This window comes from Ascidiella aspersa, chromosome 4, assembly GCF_963924565.1.
Source record: "Ascidiella aspersa chromosome 4, kaAscAspe10.2, whole genome shotgun sequence".
Classification (NCBI taxonomy): Eukaryota; Metazoa; Chordata; class Ascidiacea; order Phlebobranchia; family Ascidiidae; genus Ascidiella; species Ascidiella aspersa.
The window spans coordinates 12,800,322-12,821,551 of NC_139450.1; the positions used below are offsets into that span (position 1 = coordinate 12,800,322).

Here is a 21,230-nt window from a genome sequence, read left to right on the forward strand (position 1 = left end):
TTAAGGGCGACGGTATGTTGACCGTTGTTCCTTAAATGTGCTGCCGCTGTGTTGACTTGTGACTAACGAAATCACCTTTTTTAGCGCTGAAATTTGCACTTGGTGTAAAGAATGTGGATAAGGAGCGATTGTATAGGTGGTGCAAAATAAACAGGGAGGGCACAAATAAAGATAAAGAGAAAATCCAGTCGGGGACTTTCGAAAAAATATTAGAAGTTTGCGTAACGTCCGATCCTATATGCTTTATTTAAACGCAATGGTGGGAACTTAAGTTTCTTCGCATGTTTTCCGGTTTGCGTTGTCAAACCAGACGTTGTAGGTGGAAGTTGTGGCAGGACTTAACTTTCTTTCAGTTCAACTCCACGTTTTATGTGTAATGTGGTTTCCATTTGGTTTTAAAAATATTAGAAGTCGACACAAAAAAAAAAACAACGCAAATCTATTTTTTGGCGATCAAAAGGCGGTACAGTTAATTCTACTATACCGCCAAAATCATGAATTCCAATTTGGCAAAATATGGAAAAAACGCACAACCGTGATGATATGAGATGCCACAGACAAATGTGTAAGTTTTAGGCCAGCCGCAAACATCATCACCGGGCAAGCAAAATGTCCAATTCCACAAACCTGAGTGGTGGAGTTAAGTAGGAGACTCGTGTAGTGGCGATGTACCCGGTACATGATGTAGGGCACCTTGATGTGGTGCAGGGTGAGAGCTCGACTGACGTGGTCGTTCTCGGCAAGGTTGCCCAGAAAGGGCTTCTCTTCGGTGTACTCTTCTTGGTACGAGTGGTAGAACAGCTTGAGGGTCTGCGGGAAGAGAGGGTTGCTTGACAGATTGGTAAAGCTAACTTGTTTTTTTAGCAAATTTGATCAAAATTGATTTTCACAAACTTGCAAGTGCACAATAGGGATGTCTGATATTATCGAGGATCGGCGTCGATAAGTGATAATATCGGTTCTCTTCCGATACCAGGGTGGCATCAGCTCCGATCCGATATCAAATTAATTTCAACTTCAGCCATGATTTGCAATCTAACGTATAGCAAATCTATCTTGAAGTGTAAATATTTTGGCCATATAACCTAAAAAAATACCTTGGACCTTTGAATTTTGCCAATTTTGCCTAGTTGGTATACATAGTAATGAGGTATTTTGGATCGGATCAAATCGCGATAATTTTAGTCTAAACTATCGGGTCTCAGTATCGAAATATTTTAAGTATCGCACATCTTTGTGCATCACCCAGAAAGCGTATTTTAATCGATAGACAAAACGTGTGTTTAAGGGCGTCGAAATTAACTATACTCATTTCGTTTCCCGCAACTTACGGTTGCAAGTTCGTCACGAGATAAAAAAGTAAACGTACCAACTGAATAAACAAAACAATTAAAACGTGTTAATTGTTTGTTTAGTGTGTGTGTTATGGCAAGTCGGGTCAAATGTTTTGGAAATGCCCACACAGCATGAAAAGCAAATGGGTATATTTATTATGGACGTGACGCAATAATGTGATCATCCGATCGTTCCACGCTCAAGCAAGCGATTGGCAAAGGCGGGTGACGCTAATTTTCCAGTAAATCGAAGGGATGCTGTTGCAAGCGATGACATCACAATTGGTACTGGTTAGAAAAATAACATCCGTTGATTTGTTAGGACCTGCAATGACCAATTTCTGACCACGCATTTAGAACGGATTTGTTTGCTGGTTTCTTTTAAACAAGGTAATTAGCGGCGATTATTAATGTTAATCACTGGTTGCGCAAAAACAGAAATAAACAAATGATCCATCTTAATCATAAGATGAAATATTTTTGGTTTGATTACTGATAAATACTGTTTGCATTGTACAAAGGTAACTAAGTTCTACGCCTAACCGAGTTGCTTGTTTAGTAGTTTCGACAAAATTACTACAGTGCAATCAAAGGACAACTGTCTGTCACCTTCTGATGTCCTATACTTACCAAATGTCATAAGTGTTGCTGTAGGTGAAACAAATTAAAACATCGAATGAATCAGCACGCTAGTTTGCAATCAAATATTACGAAAGATGACCCACAATTACTTGCACGTTAAGCCTCCGAAAATTTAATGAGTCGGGTTCCGCTATTAATAAGCACAGTATTAAAATGCTTTGTTGTGTTGTGTGTGTTTGTTTGTTTGGCCTGGTCGGTTGCTAGGTAGCCCTGACGTTCGAATGTAGCCCCAGAAATGTGTAACCAACGACACCTGTTTTTTTTTAACATCATTACTGCATTGGCGCTATGTTAAAAATAAGGAGTGTCGCCTTATCCCGCCTTAATTTGCACCATAAGGACAGTGAGTGTAACACATATTGATTTTGTTGCCCGCTACTCTCTACGCGACTGTTTGACCAAGATATCTCCCAAGCTGAAAAGTGTATGTCGCTTTGTACAACACACAGTGAATTTTAAACTTTTCATAAAAACATATTTTTTTATTGAACGTTCGAGTAAACAGAGTGCTGAACATATCATTTTTAGAGGCATGATACCCAAAAGCTAATCACGTACACAGTTAGGTCGGAACAAAAAATGTCAATTATTCGGCGAAGCCGGCCAAGTGGCAGTGTGCGTTAACTTTAAGAGGGGCGCTTGGCTGAAACTATTAGCGGCGGGGTCTTAACCAAACATGCCACGCACATCTGACGGGCGACTTTGTCGAACGGAATCCCGAACGAGCGGAGTGACGCGGATAGGAGAGATAAGGCTTTCCTCTCGAGGCGGGGAAAATAGCGAAACAAAAATGGTTTAGATTTATGGGTTTATGAAGTCGGGAACCATATAATTCGTGCCACGGCTGAAAATGTAAATATTGAAACGACGCGCGATGCTACGTTCTGTTAGCTTTTTTGAATATTTTTTAAACGGCTAAACTCAATTGTTCAATATAGCAAAAAAAATGACCGAGGCGGGCAAACACTTGACGGATAACACTATCTGGTTATAACGTCATCACAGTTAAAACGGTTTTGCAGTTTAACGTTGGTCGGGCACAAACATCCACAACGCACAAAAAACGATAAGACAATGACAAACAGAAGAAATGACTTTTGCCCACAATGACCATCGGTCGGTGCCACACCGTTTCCGTCGGCTGAACAAACGAAACGTCATCGCACGCCCGTGAGTGACGCGTTGACGCCGCTGACAAGTGGCTTGTCTCTGGACTTAGTTCTTGCGCAAGATTTGTGGACTCACTGTGTGTCTATTTTCCATTGGGGTCATAGTTTTACGAGGGATTGCATAATGACTGTCGACGGGCTTCGTCAGTAAAGCGACCGCAAATTCGTATCTGGTTGATGTTTGGGAGCCGACCTAATGGCGCACACCTAGGCGCACACCTAGGATTATTTTAAGCTAGGATTTACCCGGGTAACGGGCACATATCTCTTTGGTTAAGATGTCTTTCACAACATCGGTATCTGGGCGTTTCTCAAAAAGCGTTAAATGTATACAATTTCGGCCAAGAACCACAAGGGGTATTGTGTTTAGAAATGCTCAAATATAATATAGCAACTAAAATATAGCTTAACTAAAATAGAGCTCAACTAAAATATAGCTCAGCTAAAATAAATAATGCGCATCTATACAAAGTCATTCTCTAGATCAAGGGTCTCAAACACGCGGCCCGCGGGCCGCATGCGGCCCGCGAGAACATTTTGTGCGGCCCGTGTCGAAATTTGAATTTTCAAGTATTGACAATATTTAAGTGCCACATATCTTCTTTTATCAGATTTGAAAGTTAAAATTCACTCTAAATTTGCTTCAAAAACCTGAAACTACTCACCAAACTTCACTGTCATATCACTTTCAAACGCTACCATTTATGCGGTAAAAGATCTACTATTACGTCACATTGCCTATTCAACTCTGTTCATTTGTCACAATAACGCTGGAAAGCGCGCCAGTCAGGTGTTTGTGTAATTGGTCATCTCATAATATATAAATTGATTGTCGAGTTGTAGGCTAGCGGCTAGCCTAGTATTGAATAAATAGCTATAGTTTAAAAAGCTAAATAACACTTGTCTTTTGCTTCAATAATGAGAAAAATCACATACGAAAGAAAATTTTTTCAAGATAGGTGGGAAGAGTTGTATTTTGTCACCGCGGTCAGAGGTGCTAGTTATTGCCTTATTTGCCGGCAGAAGATCGCTGTTATGAAGAAGTATAACAAGGGTTTGCACTTCGAAACAATGCACCGCGATAAATAAGATGCTTACCAGGGCAAAGTAAAAAAATAAAAAGTTAAACAACTGAAACCAGCATTTTGCAAACAAAGAAGTTTCTTTGCCAATATTAGGCAGTCCACATCTGCAGGCAACTCTAAGATTTGTTTCTGCTGACAATTTGAAGCCCAATATCGAGGTCCTTGTTGATAAACGCTGCCAGTAAAGTAGCCAGAACCAATAACTATAGCCAAAAATCAGCCTACACGTGTTTATATTTTATTGTGTCCATTATGGGTTCTTAATGGTTGAAATTTTATTGTGAATTGCGGCCCTTGGGCATTTTACACGTCCTCATTTGGCCCTTAGAGCAATTTGAGTTTGAGACCCTTGCTCTAGATAAAACAGAGGTCAAATATACTGTAATACCAAATATATTTTCGTTCGCTTTATTTAACTTTTCACTTCGCCTCATTTGGTTTGTTTTGTTGTCTTTCTACTTTTTTTCACTTATTACCACTAATTGGTTAACGCCTTTGTTTTGTTGCTAAGGGCAATTCCTAAACGAGAGAACTCGGGCAGTCTCGTTTTGAACGTGTTGTGGTGCACTGTTTTCTTTTTTATTGGCAAGCGAGCTAGCGTACGCGCTAGCCGCTGTGCTACAGTTTGCGCTTAGTGTTGGCGTTCGAGCCACACGAACATACTGGAGAAATAATAACGTTTAACTTGAGTGCGGCATCCGGTCAGTGACAGGCCGTCAAAGCAGTGAAAAAGAAATGGCGCAACAATACTATACAAATTTAAAGCATTGTTTATCAGGACATTAAAAGAAACACGAGTGTTGTAACGTGTTATTTAATTACACGCGTTTTTTATACCAATCGAAATTTCGCTTCACTCGGGACAAACATCAGGTGAAAAGTTGAAAATGAAAATAGCAAAGTTACGTAACCTATTGAAACACTTGTTAATAGTTAACTGTGCTATTGTGCCATTTAGTTACTGGTCAATTTTCCACCAACTCGTAAACACGCGGAGGACAAAGGTTGTTCGATCACGGTTGCATTTTTTCGGCATACTTGAGCTATTTAATGTTAGCGCAAAAAAAAAAGGAGAAAACCTATTTTTAAATCATAAAACTGCGCCTGTTACAGAGTGGTATGCGTGCGGGTGGCTTAAACCTACGGATAAAAGTCAGCAAAAAACGGTGATACGACAACCTTTTGAGGACAGGAAAATAGTAGAGGCACCGGGGCGTAAAATTTGGGCAAGTTTTTTTTTTTGTGGTGGGGTAAGCCCAGCGGCTCTCGAAAATCATTGTGCAACCCTGTAACGAAACTCTCCCACCACTGAACTTCAAAAGGTCTACGTGCCGGCTTTATAACGTGACGTATAGCTTCGTTAAAAATAGAAGAAACCTTGGGTTGTTTAGTGTTGCGAAACAACTTCTGGTCACGTTTAAAATTAGTATATACCGAACGCAAAAAAAGAAGAAATTAGGACCTGCGACTAAAAACACTTTTTGTAATTTAGTGCTACATATGAAAACATCGTATGTTTGTTTTAACAACGCATAGTTTCAATTGTCAATTTTGTAATCAATTTTTTTTTTTTAAACACTGCGGCCAAACATTATTATTTGAAACATAAAACGCAACCAAGCATAGCAAATAACCACGCTGTCTTTTTCCAATGTTATGTTATGTGTGTTGTGGTGTTGCCAAAACACGGCCTTTGTGTCGATAAAAGAATGTCTTGGACAAAGTCGTCGGCCCATTAATAAAAGCTTCTCGGCCGAGTCGCGCAGGGCCCACCTTGTCTTGAGTCAAATTAATTTAATTCGGCTTGAACGGGTAAAATACTCGTCGGGTTTTGTTACTCAAGACATTGCAATGGAGTTACAGGGAGATTTCCCAAATTTATCTTTCACAAAAATTGTTCAAAGAGAAATCAGATAGGCACATGTCCAGATTACCTAACCATATTAATATTTTAACTTGTTCGCACTTCAAAGCAGATGCAAGAAAAAACATGAAAACTGCAACTTTCTATAACGTACGATTAAACAGACGTCAATGATGATTCATTTTTTCAGAAAATAAAAAAAAAACGTGACGAAAAAAAGGAGTGGCGGATTAGGCATCTTATGGCGCCCAAACGAAGCAGTCGAGGGGCAAAGGAACGCTGCCGGTTAAAATTAAAATTTGCTGAAAAGGAAAGCCGGGCTATTTAAAAGAAAAAAAAAGAACCCGAATCTAATTGTACGCTCAAGACAGCCTAGTCAACACCACACTTTGGGAAGTAAGGAATCTCCCGCAGACAATAAAATGTAAAAGAACAATTCTTGTTTTCGTATCAGTATGATCTTAAAACTGTTTATAATAACAGGTAAAATATTAAATCATTTATTAAAATTTTACACAAATATAGAAATCAGAAATTCTAGAATCAGAATTTAATTTAAATAAGAATGCCTTATAGGCGAAATATATATTTTCTGGAAAGAAAAGATTTTTTAGTCTTAAGATCTAGTCAACACTTTTAGGTTCAATTTTTAACCATAAGTCACCTCCCAGGCGTGCGTGCACTCGATGTGCAGGTGGTTGGTAACGCAACGTCCCAGCTCCACATCTTCCTCCTTTGACACCACCTCCTCCATGCAGTGGTCGATGTGCGGACACATTTCTGAGAAAAAATAACAATTTTTTCATGGTGTGTCTTTAATATGTATTTAGCTTTTCTAAACCGTGGACAAAATTCACCTTATTTGTTAAAACAAGTTTAAATATCATGTTTCAAATGGCTTGTATAGTTACGATTAAACGCTGTATCTCGCCTTGATGCATGATGGTTTTTATGAAAATAAACCAACAAATGCACTTTACAACCTTATGCAATACTGCCGAGTGCCGATGCCTCCTAAGGAAACAGGGTGACGGCAGAAATATTTTAAGGCAATTCAAACTGTCCCACTCATTTGCATACGAACGATCTTAAAATGTCAAAACAATGAAAAATCTTAGGTTAAAAGGTCGTCGTATAATTCGCGTTGAAATTCCGAGAAAAAAAAACTGTAACGGAAAAAAAATTTCGCAAAAAAATGACGACTAAACATAAGGCTAAACATGAAAACAGTGACGGCGTTACCAAATCGACGTTTTTTTCGGGGAACTGCTGCCATTTAAAGTGTGCTTCGCGCTGATTACAGTTACGCGACGGTGACGCCATAATGGCTAAACATGTTTTGTTACACCGCTACGAGGCAGGCGACTAACGACGAAAAATTTGTCCACGCGGCCGACGCGTGGTTAGCAGACCCAGTACAGAGCACGTGTGCTCTCGTTGGTCTGAATGTTTTGGTATTATAGATTATTTTGATTTAGATATTGTTGCTTTGTAGGTCTTACTGTGTGTTCCCGTAGATTTTACTAGACCAGACCGCTGAGAGCCGTTCACATTACCTATAAACCTATACAATTACAAGGCAATTAACTGACCTTACTCAAACTTGTGGCCAGTCACGTCTAGGTCCACCAAACACTATTTGCAGTCCACTCGAAAATGTCAGAAAAGATAACACGGCAATTTCAAAAATATGGTACTGACGGTTTTAAAAATAAACCGTATGTTTGCCAATAACTGTTATCATTGTTTTAACACCTTAATATAACACTTTATACTACTAAAAAAACACGTCTTGGAATATGAGTAAATGCCATTTGCTACACTGATTTATGACCGGGCTCGCACTTTAGGCAAACAAGAAAGGGCGTAGAATTACACACAAAGCACTGACTTAGACTCAGAGTCAGAGATGTATTGTGTCGACGGTGACAGAAGACAAACAAAGACCAAGGAAAACCCCGACAACGAAAGAAAGCTCTTTTACGATTCCCGTGCTTTATGATAAAGTAGAAAACGTATTTGCCACGCGGCGTCTAACCGTTGCATACCACCAAATTCTTTAAGCATTTTTTATGTACACCCGTGTTTTCTTAAGCCGTTTTCGGTTTAAAGTCTGACTTGACTTGGTAAATGAACGATTTTCGCGTGGGGGCGCGGTGCGATGGGTCAATGATTAACCTTAAAACGATATAATACGGAGTGAAACTGATTGCATAGAGACATAGAACACAATGCTGGGTGGATAATTGCTGGTGGATTTACAAAGCAAATTATCCGGAAGCGATTCGGTTAGAAATTTAACACCAGTATCATATGCGTTGTGAGTTGGCGTACAAACAACCACTTTAAACCGCCTTTAGTCAGCCTCAATTCCACGCGAACAACGTTAGTATAAAAGCAAGGAGACTCGCTAATGGCTAAATTTTGACTGAAGAATTCCGCTGCTCACCTGATTGGTATGACAACCAGTTTAGGACGTAAGAAACACATGTGTACAGTGGAGTTGAAAAATGCACGAAAAAAATGTTTCAGTTTTAAGGTGAGTAAGCCACTATTGGAAATGTGTAAATGCCATTACCCATTGACGAGCTAATTATTCCAGAAGCAATTTGCTAATCTCCTACGATAACTGAGTCATATGCGACCTTTTACGGTGGGTTTGATAAATAACATTGATATTTATAGAACGGCGAAAACAAATATAAGTTTCATCGCTTTGCTGCGGTCGAACATTAAACTCAATCGAACATTAAACACAAGAAGGTGGATTAGTCATTATCACGCAGTAAATTGGCACGTGCTGTAAATTAAACACTTCTGGTTATTCTAAAATACTTCAGTTTGCCTTTTTTACACACCACTTCTTAATGATTACGATTTAATGGTACGACAACGAACCTAGCATAGCTCTCCTGTTGAACAGCACCCCGGGACCGCCCATGCAGAAGTTGTGACCGTTCAGACCAAGCTTTTCGCGGACTTCAGGCACTCCGTGGCCCGGCTGGCCCATGTAGATCTGAAACAAAACAAGTGGAATTTAAAATATGAAGTGCAGTGTGGGAAGCGATCGTTTTAATGTTTTGAGATATGACATAAAACGTTTTTTAGTCTCCAGTAACAGAATATAGTTCCTAGCACAATATGGTTGAGCGTTTTTACGAACCCCATATTAATAAACAGGTCGTGGACAGCACTCAAGTTTGAATCTATTAAACAAACCTTGGCCTAAAACTTTTTCATAAAACAATGCTGTAAATATTTAGCAAAATGTTCAGGCGAAAAAACTAGCAAAAAAACCGGGGCATACCATTTGCAACATTTTTTTGCTTTTGTTTTTGTAACCAAAAACCTATAGTATCGCGCAATACATTCAACCCATTTCACGCAAACTTTGTTTGAAATAACGACGTAAGTACATAATTATAGTTTCTATCGCCGGTAAAATGTTTTCGGTGCGTATTACAAGTCACTAAGGTGATTTCAACATAATTGCTTTCTTTGCCAGAAGTCCGAGACTGACACACTTTGACGCAGTAAACGTAAGGAGAAGGGGACAGAAAATTGGTTTATTGTAATGGCGGAAGAAATGGAAGAAAAGAACAAACATTCCTGTTTAACAATGGCATAACTTTAAACAAACCGAGCGAACAAAAGAAACATGGTCGTCTATTACATGCTCATGAAAGCCATTTGAAGTTAATAACGAGTAATTTATTTGACAAGCGATTCGTTCAAAAATGACATTGTTGCTAACTAACAAAAATTATGAAATTTTGCATAGATCATGTTTGCGTTCGGTTTTCGGGGTGCTTAGACCGTTCGCATCAAAAAGCAGCGAAGTTTAATTGTTAAAAAAATCTTTTTTACATAAAGTAGCCAGTGTACGTTCTTGATTTTACAGAAAACTATCAGGACAAGATCGGACAAGTGTAAATTATTTTTCTGCAGAAAACCTCTTTTTCAAAAGAATGCCAACTTCGCGTAAAAAAAATATATAATATAATATATAATTAGGTCTCATTGCGATTTGTATGTTTATTTGCAAGGCTGTTTCACAACAAATCTATCCACACAGCGAACCAGCAAGAAACGAAGAGAAAAGCTAATAGTCGAAATATTGGACGGGATTTTTTTTAAATAGTGGCCCGAACAGTTTTGTTTTGTAATTTAAAGCTTATCCTCAAGACCTCAGATTCAATCTGATTTGAATTCCTGTTAATAACACACAAAATACGTTTAGACGGCGTCGATGAATAAAGGGAACAGAGTTTAACAATTGATACCGCAGGGTACGTTGAAAAACTGACAAAAAATGTTTTTGGGTAAATAATGCTTGCCCCAAAGCTCAACGTGCGCCACCTGCTAAATTATGGAGGCACAAAAGCGAGCGGCCCAAAATCGATGCGGCGTATTTTGGCACACAAGAAATTATGCGTCAAAGTACGCTAAAAGCACAATGTGCACAAACGGAGGCCTGTTTTCCAGATGGCCGATAGGTTTAAAGAACGGGTTTGCCGCTTCACAACGCCCTGACGTATATGTAGCACGATAACAACGGCAGGTAGCCAGGTCACTCGAAACGCATGGGCGGTCGTGCGCGACCGATCAACGAGCCACTTTTATTCGATGGCCGGTTTTCGTTTTGTATGAGGTGAGCTAATATTTCGAGGCACAAAAGGCATGACGCAATGCACGTTGATTATAACGTAGGTGATTTTATTTCACGCCGCGGCGTCAAATACCACACAAAATATTCTCGCAATGTAAACGATTTTTCCACAAACAACTTACAAGCGATTTCAAATGAACGTTCCAGAATCCAGACCTTGTACGAATTTCGTTGTCCAAAAAAAGGGTTAAATTATTATCAATAATTAAGTTGGAAATTACTTTGAAAACAAAAGTGTTAAAAATACATTCGACAAATTAGCATACACTTTTTGTTGCCTTTTACTATCACAGAGCTGTGCAATTTCTTAAGGATCACAATTCACAGCGCTTTTGAAAATAAATAAGATACACTGGGATTATTTTTAGTCGACCGGTTGAGCCACGTAGCCTATTATAAGGGAAATTCAGCGGGTCAAACGAAACGTCGTAAAAAAACGTTTTACGACGGCTGAAAAAGCGAAGTTTTTATGGCTTTGAATGATTGGTGAAACGCCCGACTTGCGGTTAGTGTCGAACCAACATGGCTGTGTTCACAAGGCATAATGATGTTATTAGTTTCTTTATGGCCAACTTCCGAGCATTGACGATGTTTGTGATTTTTGCCAAGACAACGGACCAGTAAGCGACAAGTTTAGACTTGGATGACACAATAAGCCAGAGCTGCAATTTAGCTACATTGATCTCACGTACAATAAAGGATCAAATTCCTACAGTCGTTACATGTCTTCACACTGCACATATTCTCGCGTAAAACTTTACAGTTAGAAACAATAGAGAAAGTGTTTGCCCAAGGAAAACAAGAATCGTTGGTACAAGAGCAGTGATTCTCACACTTTTTGAACAGGTACCCACATCTCTTAAAAAAATGTCAGGTCCAACCAAATGCCAGAACTATATTACACGTAATAAAGCTATGTTTACCTCTATAACTACAGAAACATACATGCTTCACCAAATTTAGCAAAGTACCCATCCACTTCGAGAACAGCTATACTAGCGTGTGTGTCGGACAATTTAGTGTTCAACAGAGGAAAATATAATCCACAGTGATCAACTCAAATAAAGCGGTAAGGCGCTAACTGTTTTCCCGTTGTACAAAGCGAGGTTTGAATATGAAAACCGAAAATTACCGGGTTGTTGTCGGGAAGAAGCACTCCCATCGACAATATGAGAGCAATAAAACGCCAGTCAATAACCGAACAACAAACGCGTATCTTGGGTAGTACATACAATAACTTCATAGGAGACCATTTCGTTGTGCGTTTTTGTGTTTTTTGTTCGGGGTAAAAAAAGGAAAAGCAAAGCTATACATGGCGTGAGTTTATTAACAAAAAAAAATTAAAAATTTAGCTGCGCAAGTGGGGAGCGGGTCGTATAGAGGTGAAACTGACCCTACGAAAGAAATACGCCCGTTGTGCGCTATTATACCAAGCTCAAGGCTAACTAACTGATTAAAAAATGTCGCAAAGAAGTGTGGCGCAAAACCGGAAAATCAGGCACGATTCGACGAGAACCAACTGGTCTGTTGAGTGTTATCGAAGTGTCTAGCGAAACCTAAACAATCGAGACGGGTCCGACCAGATTCTGCCCCTCCCATTGCGTGTAAAGTTGCATGATATCGAGTAAATAGAAGGGTGGCCGAGCTGACGATTTGACGCATTTGTAAACAATGGTTCCGTCAGCAGCCGACCTCTCACCGCAAGACGTAAATGTGCTATCTTCATCAGAAGACGCCGGCCTACGACTTTTTGGATCGATGAGCGATTTTTGCATGCGTGCTACAAATGTTGCTGCAAAAACGCCCAAGGACCGAAATAAACGAAGTTAAGTTCGTAAAAAAAAAAAAAACATTAAATTACTGCAAAGATTTACAATATTAACTTATACTAATTTTTTGGGTGTTAATTTGACAACATTGAAAAAATGGTTAAAAGGGATTCAAAACAACCACTAAGGTTAAAAAAAATCTAATACAACTTTATTAAAATACAGAGTACTGCAGTTATGCCAAAATCGGCATAATCACTTCTGCTAAATTCTAATATAGTGAAAATAAGGGTATAGAATATTTCGACAAAAAGTATAGAAATTAGTAACAGGCAATCGTCGACAAAAAATCTCACAAAAATGTAAGGGCGACGTGGTCGTTTGGTGGTTGACAGTGCACAAAAGGCAGACAATTAAGCGGAACTACTACTGGGCACAACCGTCTAGGTATCGCGATCACGAATGGAGAGAAAATAGTTGGAATTGCGCGGCGGCGCAAAACCAAACAATGGGATGGGCAGTTGGGCACACTGACCGAAAGGACGCGGCCGGACTGAGTCGTTGATACAACAGTAATCCGAAACCGGTCAGGCCAGAGGCGAAGTTGGGCAAACAACCATGTCTGAATGGAGCGTTGTTTTAAACATCTTTGGGGCCCGGGCGCCGTGGCAACAGGCGAAAAAGACTCTGACCTTCTAACTTAAAATACTTAACAGTTCCTAAAAGGCTAAAATTCCGCATTAGAAGCCAAAAACGAAGCCATATATATCGAACTTTAAATACAATATGATTAGGCTTCGCTACGTATGAAGTTAAATCTGAGCTGTTTTGGGGTTAAATCTGAGCTGTTTTGCAACCTAAAGCTAATCATTGTTTGTCGCTTTAAAACGTTTTTTCGCGGTAATGCGTTATCTTGTGTCTGTTCATCCACACGTCAAGAAGCAAGATTGAAGACCAGAAACAAACATCAAACGTCATAACCGCTTACACTGATATACAGTGCGCCATAGGGTCGGGTTAGTGTTGCCGCCGAAGCAATACCACTGGCTGGTCGTGGCTGCTGCTACTGTGAACAGAAACAAAAGCGAAGCGCGCATCTCTAACGCCTGGACCGCGGTCTACAGGGGAAGCAACGGCAGCGCCGAATTTGACCTCGCTGTTTTGCTGGTGCAGTTAAAAATGCAATACAAACAAGATCACGCGCCGCGGTGGTGGCTGTTCGTGCTGGCGGTGAATGTGGCGGGCAAAGAGGAACTGTGCATTGACGACCGTTGACGGGGAAATGCTGTCCGAGCTTGTCGCCACGAACCAGGGACACAGGTATTTCGACGTGAACAGAATATAAATCACGTTGACCAAGGATCAAGGCTACACGCGACATACGGAAAATAAATTTTGAGGTAATGGTGGGACGCATATGTTGTTTCTACCAGTTGTAGTTTTATCTATTAACTGCCACTTTAAACATAAGCAACGTACTCTTTTTTGCGTTGTTTTGGAAAGTGTCTACCTAAATATGTGTGGACAGGTCTTTGTTAAACCAAATATTAGCACACACTGGTTCAGTGTTTTATAGCAGATTAATCCAGCTAATATAGTCAAAAAGGAAATTCATCTCTGTTTCACGCCCTTTAAGCCACCTTAAAAAAAACAGCCAGGCATGTTATTATCACAGGACAGAAAATACACTGAAAATGTAAACACGCGGTGGTAATAAGAAGGCGAATGCCGTTCGTCGCTGCTAAGTTGGATGGAACACTCGGTATAGCTGAGTGCAGATGGGCATGTGCTCAATGGTTATTACGAGCGGACATAAGCGCTAATACAAGCTCGATGAGGGTTACGGTAAAAGCACGTTTTAAGTGCCGGGCGAAAGTCGACAAAACCTCAAAGTGAGCTCCACCAATGTGAAGCGGACTCTGTAGTGCTGTTCAAATAGCATTGCCACTGTTGTCTTATGCAACGAAATACCAAGTCATATGAAAGTGCGATGTTAGCAACCTACAGTCCAGCTGACTGCGATCCACCTGTCGTTATATGGCCTACAAAATAGCGTAACATTTTATTGACTCGTCAGCAAATAAATGGAAACGCAGTAAAATGCACTTGGCTTTCTAAGCGAACCTGATCCTAAATTACGCTTCGAATCTGTTTTGCACGCGAGCACAACAGAAACTAGACGCTGTTTTGGGGCAACGCTGTGTAAACAAGATGTTGTATGTGCTGGTAAAATATGGTACAGTGAACAACTAAGCGACACTGAATCGGGTTGAAAACCAGCCGAAGGCTAGACAAGTGTACAGCGGAAAGAGACGGAAAATCGATAATTTGGTTTAGATGTGCGACATCGCACTTAGAATAAGATCTAACTAAGGGAAATTTCGTTTTGTTTTTCAGGTTGTTTTTCTACGACGTTTAGCACCTTAAATGCTATTGGAGGTCAATGGGGTGCTGTAAAAGTGCTTTGACCAGCAACCTCAACCCGCGTCAATCAATTTTGCACGGACACGGTGCTGTTAATTGTCTGTAATTAATCGCAATTGTTTGCCGCGATAGACAAATGGGGTAAAATGACGCGAGCAACGGTTGGCGAATTTTGTGGTCTTTTGAGTCTTAAACTTTACATAGGGAACAAACAAAGCGATGGCCCGCACCGCTCAGACAACAAAACAGTCAGTCGCTAGTGGGTAAACGGTTAAATCGTGAAATAATTGTTACAGTTTCGGTCGTTTAAAAAACAAACGCACGCAAAGGACACCACAGAATACATCAAGTGGGATCTTCTTTCTACGTAGACTTAGCTTTAATGGAAGTTTAAAAACCTGAATAAGAAAACAATAAAACTAAAAAGTTCGCGATGGTTGACCAAAATCGCACTGAACAGATTCTATGCTTCTTACGCAACAAAGAGTGGGAAGCAGTAAATACCATCCTTATACAAATATAACAAAAATGCCGCCGCCTATTGGTAACAGTCTATTGGAAAAACAGGAAAAAAGATTCAGTAAAACATAGAAGCAAGCCAGTATCCAAGGTCACGAAACAAGGCAAATGAAGTCTTTTCACAAAAACGGCCCCCCAAAAAAACAGTTTAAAATTATCACAATGGTGAGCGAAAAGAACGTACCATCTTGTCGCCATCGATTTGCGACAGAAATTTGCGAAGTCTTTCCACTCTAATGTAAACGTCGTCGTCGGCCCGGATAAACCACTCGAAGTTATCCAGGTGGTGTTTGCAGATGTGCTGCAACAAAATGTATGGATTGATGGATTTTGGGCACGCTTCCATATCGTGCAAAAGTATCATATTGGTTTGGGTTGGCGTAACATAAAAACAGACATGCACTGTTCGAAAGACAGTGATTGATCCAAGGTATCGATAGGCATTTTTTAGATACAGCATCGTTTAGTTACAATGTGTGTAAGATCACGGGCCATGATTATACATGCCTAAAACTTCGCATTTTATTCCTGGATGGATACGCGATACTTTACGCAAAAAGTACGGCCGCCTGACGTAATTACTTGAATTGGACGTTAACAAAAAATCGAATTCTCCATTTGCTAATAGCATAATACCTTGAGCATGGTAAACATCTTCCTTTGTGGCGGGTATTCCGTGTCACTTACGCCGTCCAGACTGACAACTGGAACGTGGTATTTGTCAGGAGATCCGTTGGCCGCGAAAAACTCTAACTTGTCAACCTGCAAGACATGAAAACAAAAAACGAAATAAAAACTTCGCGAATCACTAAGGATGCAGCTGTAAGAAACAAATCCAAAAGCATTTTAACTGAAAACTAGAAAGCTAAGTATATTACTTAACTGCGTAAACATAATCGTTATATTTAAACCGACGATCAAAAAACAGTTTAAAAAATCGTTTTGTTTGTACATTGGTGAGGTTCTCACAGATTGCTGCTTTCATGAACTTGGAGCGTAAACATAATCGTTATATTTAAACCGACGATCAAAAAATAGTTTAAAAAATCGTTTTGTTTGTACATTGGTGAGGTTCTCACAGATTGCTACTTTCATGAACTTGGAGCATAAATATGTAAGTTCCGAGTACACTACTTAGGTTACGAGTCCTTTGTAAGTTGTAACCCCTTTGTAATAGAAAACATATTTTTTTCTTAGAAGGTGAAATAGGCAAAGGTGACTTCATAACGCAAAAAGTAAAATGGCTGATCCTCTCGTTGCGTGCGCAGTAAAACGAGGCATGTGCAGCTATAAATTTCGCAAATCACACATAACGAAGCCGATAAACGCGTTGACGCCCCACACAATATCTCGAAAAAACGAGAGGCCGGTTTCGCCGCTTACAGCTAAAAGCTTGAAATTGCCGCTGAGGATATTTCGAAGAAAAAAATCATGTAGCTTTACGAACGACCATGCGGAGGGAATATGTCTCAGTTATCTGCCTGTTAATAATTAATACATAACTAGCAGGCGCACCCAGGGTCGAGCTACAAAATCTATAAAGCAGCAGGAAAAGGGTAAAACCTGAAAATAACAATAGGGTAAACTCATAATAAAAGGCGATAGGTATAAGAATAAATAGCGTAAAGGGCCTTAACTATTGCGTTTAACGTAAGTTAACAAATTAAAAACAAAGCTCGGACCTGGGTTCCCCACGTGTTGTTTACGGCCACAGACCGACTGGTCAGGAACTTCTCTGCCGTGATGACGCCAACAAATATCCGCGTTTTTAAGCGCACCTGGTTTTCCGCCTGTGAAACAATAAAGAATTGGTAAATTGTTTTTTGTCCATGACGTATTTTAAAGCTAATAAATTTTTTGTCAAACCTTCAAAATAATAAATAATACTAGAACCCAATATACATGCACAAATTCACAAAAAGTCAATAATCAGTCACCGAACATTAATATTATTTTCCGAAACAACACTTTCTTCCGTTAACATAAGCCTTGTCGTACGTGTACAATATGCCTTTTACGAAATGCAAGCACAGTCGCATGCTGGCTACCAAAAGCTTAGCAAGCAAAAAGATCAATAAACAAATGAAAGGATTAGCACAGTCACGGGTGATTAAACTACCATTGGTTAAGTACCTCGGCAGAAGAAAAGCTGCTTTTCTCGGGAAATTCTCTGTGGTCTAAGTGCTGGTGAACCGCACGCACTGAAAGTGCAGTGGACGGCTCTAAAGTGTTAATTGCATCCACGTCGTGCTTGCTATTGTTTTGGGAAAAATCCTTGGCGAGCAGCGACTTGGCGCCTTCGGTGGGCCAGGGCATCGCGCTGCGGAAAAGTACATGCTGCTGAAACAGGACGGCCGTAATAGTTATCCCCACCAGGATACCCCAGATAAAGGGAATCACGATCTGGCGCTGGCGGCGGTAAATCTTGCCCATCCAGTTCAAAACGCACTTTTGGTCGGGTTTCGGGCAATTGCTCCGCCCAGCGCTAGTCCGGAAGTTTTCGAACGCGCGCGACCCACAAGGCGCCAAGTCGAAAGCTCGCTGAAGCGCGGCGGCGGTGGTGCTGGAAAAACCGTAGTTCGACTTTTGGGCCTCGGCGGTGTCAAGGTGTTGAGGCGATTTCTCCGATAATTTTACTGGGCGCGGCGCGTTTAGCCCGCAATCGTTGGTTACGCGTATCGACACGTCGAAATTAGGTCTGACCGGCAGCAGTAATTCCGCGACGTTTCCGTGCGAGTCCAGCTGCGCTCCTGTCGACGGCAAAACGGGTTCGCCGGCCTTGAAATTTTCGTCGGACGTGCCTTGCCAAAGCGGCTGGCCGTGATTTTCGCGGCTCGAAACATTGCCCGGAGCCACATTGTAACTGGACGGATTGAGCATGCTAAGAAGTGCGCTTGCTAAGCACTGTAGGCGGCCTGTGCTGGTCGTCTCTCTCCAGTAGGCATCAAGCCCTCCACACCTTTCCTTGTCCGCTTTCGGCCAGGAAGAGGTCGTTGTGTCACAGTAACAGGTATTTATCACACAGCGGCTGCTTGTTGTACTTAAACGCGGCTGTGGAGCTGGCGAAACAAGTAAATGTCTTGTAACTATATAAAACGTGTTTTATTGACAATTCATCATTAATGGGTTTGAATTGAGTAAAACAAAACAGTATTAAAATCCTCAAGCTACTTGGCACTATTAAATGTAAACAGTTTATCATTTTACAAGGATGAATGCAAAGCTAAATATTGTCCATAATGCTTATTTCTAAAAATTTATGCCTATAATAAAGGTTGCATAGCAAAACATGGCCAAAATCTCATATGATGGTTGAACAAACACATTTTTTAAGGTTATCTAAAAAATAATGAACCTCCGGTCACATGTAGGCCTTCGAGTAGTTTAACAAAAACAACAGAGTCTTGAAGACATAAAAAGCTCCATTGAAGCACTAAGATGTTCCACTCAACAATAGAGTGTGTGTGGTACTCTCAAGGATTAGGTGCTTATTACTGAGGCAGAACAAGTCATCTTGAGTGGCTTTCAAGAACTTTCCATGTAAAGGATTCTAAAACCTTAGAAATGGCTTTTTCGGCTCTTTATGATCTATCGGAGCACAAACAATAATACAGCTCAGGTCATCTTTATGTTGATGCTAATGTTATAAAACAAATTTCAATAAGATTTACCATAAAAGAGAACAAATCTAATATTGTTCTTGTTAAACAACTTGGTGGAAGCATTTTTTTTCATTAATTATAAATACTATTGGCAATACAGGAAGAAGACTGGATTTATTTTATTATGGTGTAGTGCCCTAATAACTTAATTTAACAATCACACTACACGCTTTTTTTTCACCAGCTTAGAATATTGGCTTCTCACAACTATTTTATGATACTCTAAATAACATCAAAATAAATGATTGTTAGAAAAAATAATACTAACCCAATTTTAAACAGTAAGCTGCTTTAAAATAACATCAGCATGCCATAATATGTTGACAAAATACCTTACTATTAGATACATAGTAAAACCCTTCAATAGAGAGGATCAAGGTTATCATTTTACCATTTTTTTATGTATATGTACAAAATAGTGGTTGTACTTTGAACGCACAAATTCCTGTTTGTCTTATACATTTTTAAAACATATAAGTATTCAAGTTACACTAAAAACAAATAACCTTATGGACAAAACCTCCTAATTTTCTTATACAAAATACAAAGGAATCAAATGTTAATTTGCATGCACAAACTATATTATAACGACCAAACAAAAGATATGTGAAGCATTTCTTAAACTTACTAATTCATTACCAGAAACCTCTCCCTAGTCAAAGTAACACTATGTAGGTTGTTGTATCCCATATACAGTCATGATCTGTCACTGCACCTGCTGCAACCATACCCTGTTTAAAAGCATGCCAAGCTTGTAATTTATACATCATATAGATACAACAAGATTGTACACAAAGGCTATAACTGTACTTCCAATGTTGGAAAACGTTTATCACCAGCGGTACGTCACTTATAAACACCAATAACTTTCAATAGGACTGTCCGATTGTTTGTAGCGCAGTTGACTAGGAATTAGACCTACACGTAACAATTGCACGGTATTCATGCGTCTTACAATAATCTAAAAATTGGCAATAGCGGCGGAGATTTTAAACAACCGCTTCAAAGTTAATCTAATTCAACGATAAAAACTTACAACCAAACTGGACACAACCAGCTGAGCTGACCGGCCTTCTAGCTTAGGAGACAGCTACGCCGCTACGCACAAATGGCCATTATCGATTTGTAGTGAGCCTTTTTCTCAACATGTGAGTAGCGAGAGAAAGAGAAAAATGCGGTAGACCAACAGCGCTCCCCCAAACAGTGCTTGATCCGAGAGTTTGCGAGCTGTGCTGCGCATACCTTACATTACAAATATATTGAATAAAATTATTAAACAAAACATTTTATTAATATTTTCGCTTAAACCAGGCAAAAAGTGAGCGCTGTGAGTATTACGCCCCTTTCCTAATAGATAGTTATACCGACTAAAAATATACAAACGTAATCATCAGTCACGTATTGTGTAAGCAAATACCCTAGGCAGACAAGAGAAAAAGGAGCGATTTTTTCGTATTACATTCCTATATCTTGTGATTTTGCGGTTTTGCAGACTTCCTAAGATTTATTAAGCCCGTCGGATTTATTAAGCAAGACCTGAAAATAGTACCCCTTGCAATAGCTAATAAGAGAACAGAGGGCTTTGAGTAGCATTTGAAAAATGAAATCTGACATTCCTGCCTTTTCACCTTTTTACTTTTTATTTTTCGAAACATCTGCAAAGACTAACTATACAATCACAAAATGACAATAATATATTTAACACTAGAATTAGACATAGCTAGAATCCCCGCTGACGTTCAAAATGACTGATTGTCCAATAAAGAAAAAAATACCGTAAGTTTCTTTTTACTATTAAGCGACATAAACCTTTGTAGGTGTGGGTTTGATACGTAGGCTCCAATTTAATATCATATTATCTACCAATTGATAGGCCTTCAACCTGATTTTTCGCTGCGTAGAGTATATTTGGTTTTGTTTGTTTGCTTTACAACTAACACGAACATTGAAATTGAACAATTAGTTTTTAAATAAGCTAAAACTATTAAACGTCCATTTTTTATTATGCTGATTGTTACATGGACCACAAGTAGCTACCCAAAGGCATACAAGAACCAACAAATTAACAGCGCTCAGCGCAATCACACATTTAA

At 39.7% G+C, this 21,230-nt stretch overlaps 1 protein-coding gene across 1 annotated transcript in view; it reads right to left on the reverse strand.

Annotated features, from left to right (window-relative positions):
- Positions 1 to 19,085, reverse strand: part of LOC146147961 (chondroitin sulfate synthase 1-like) — a 34,309-nt gene extending 15,224 nt beyond the window's left edge. The window contains exons 1-7 of the mRNA XM_083387397.1: positions 17,609 to 19,085; positions 17,158 to 17,265; positions 16,112 to 16,237; positions 15,660 to 15,776; positions 8,993 to 9,110; positions 6,759 to 6,874; positions 628 to 810 (exon numbers count right to left, since the gene is read on the reverse strand). Coding sequence (XP_083243523.1) covers positions 628 to 810; positions 6,759 to 6,874; positions 8,993 to 9,110; positions 15,660 to 15,776; positions 16,112 to 16,237; positions 17,158 to 17,265; positions 17,609 to 18,355 — 1,515 coding nt within the window. The 5' untranslated portion in view covers positions 18,356 to 19,085. The remainder of the gene's footprint in view (positions 1 to 627; positions 811 to 6,758; positions 6,875 to 8,992; positions 9,111 to 15,659; positions 15,777 to 16,111; positions 16,238 to 17,157; positions 17,266 to 17,608) is intronic.
- Between the last annotated feature and the right edge of the window lie 2,145 nt (positions 19,086 to 21,230).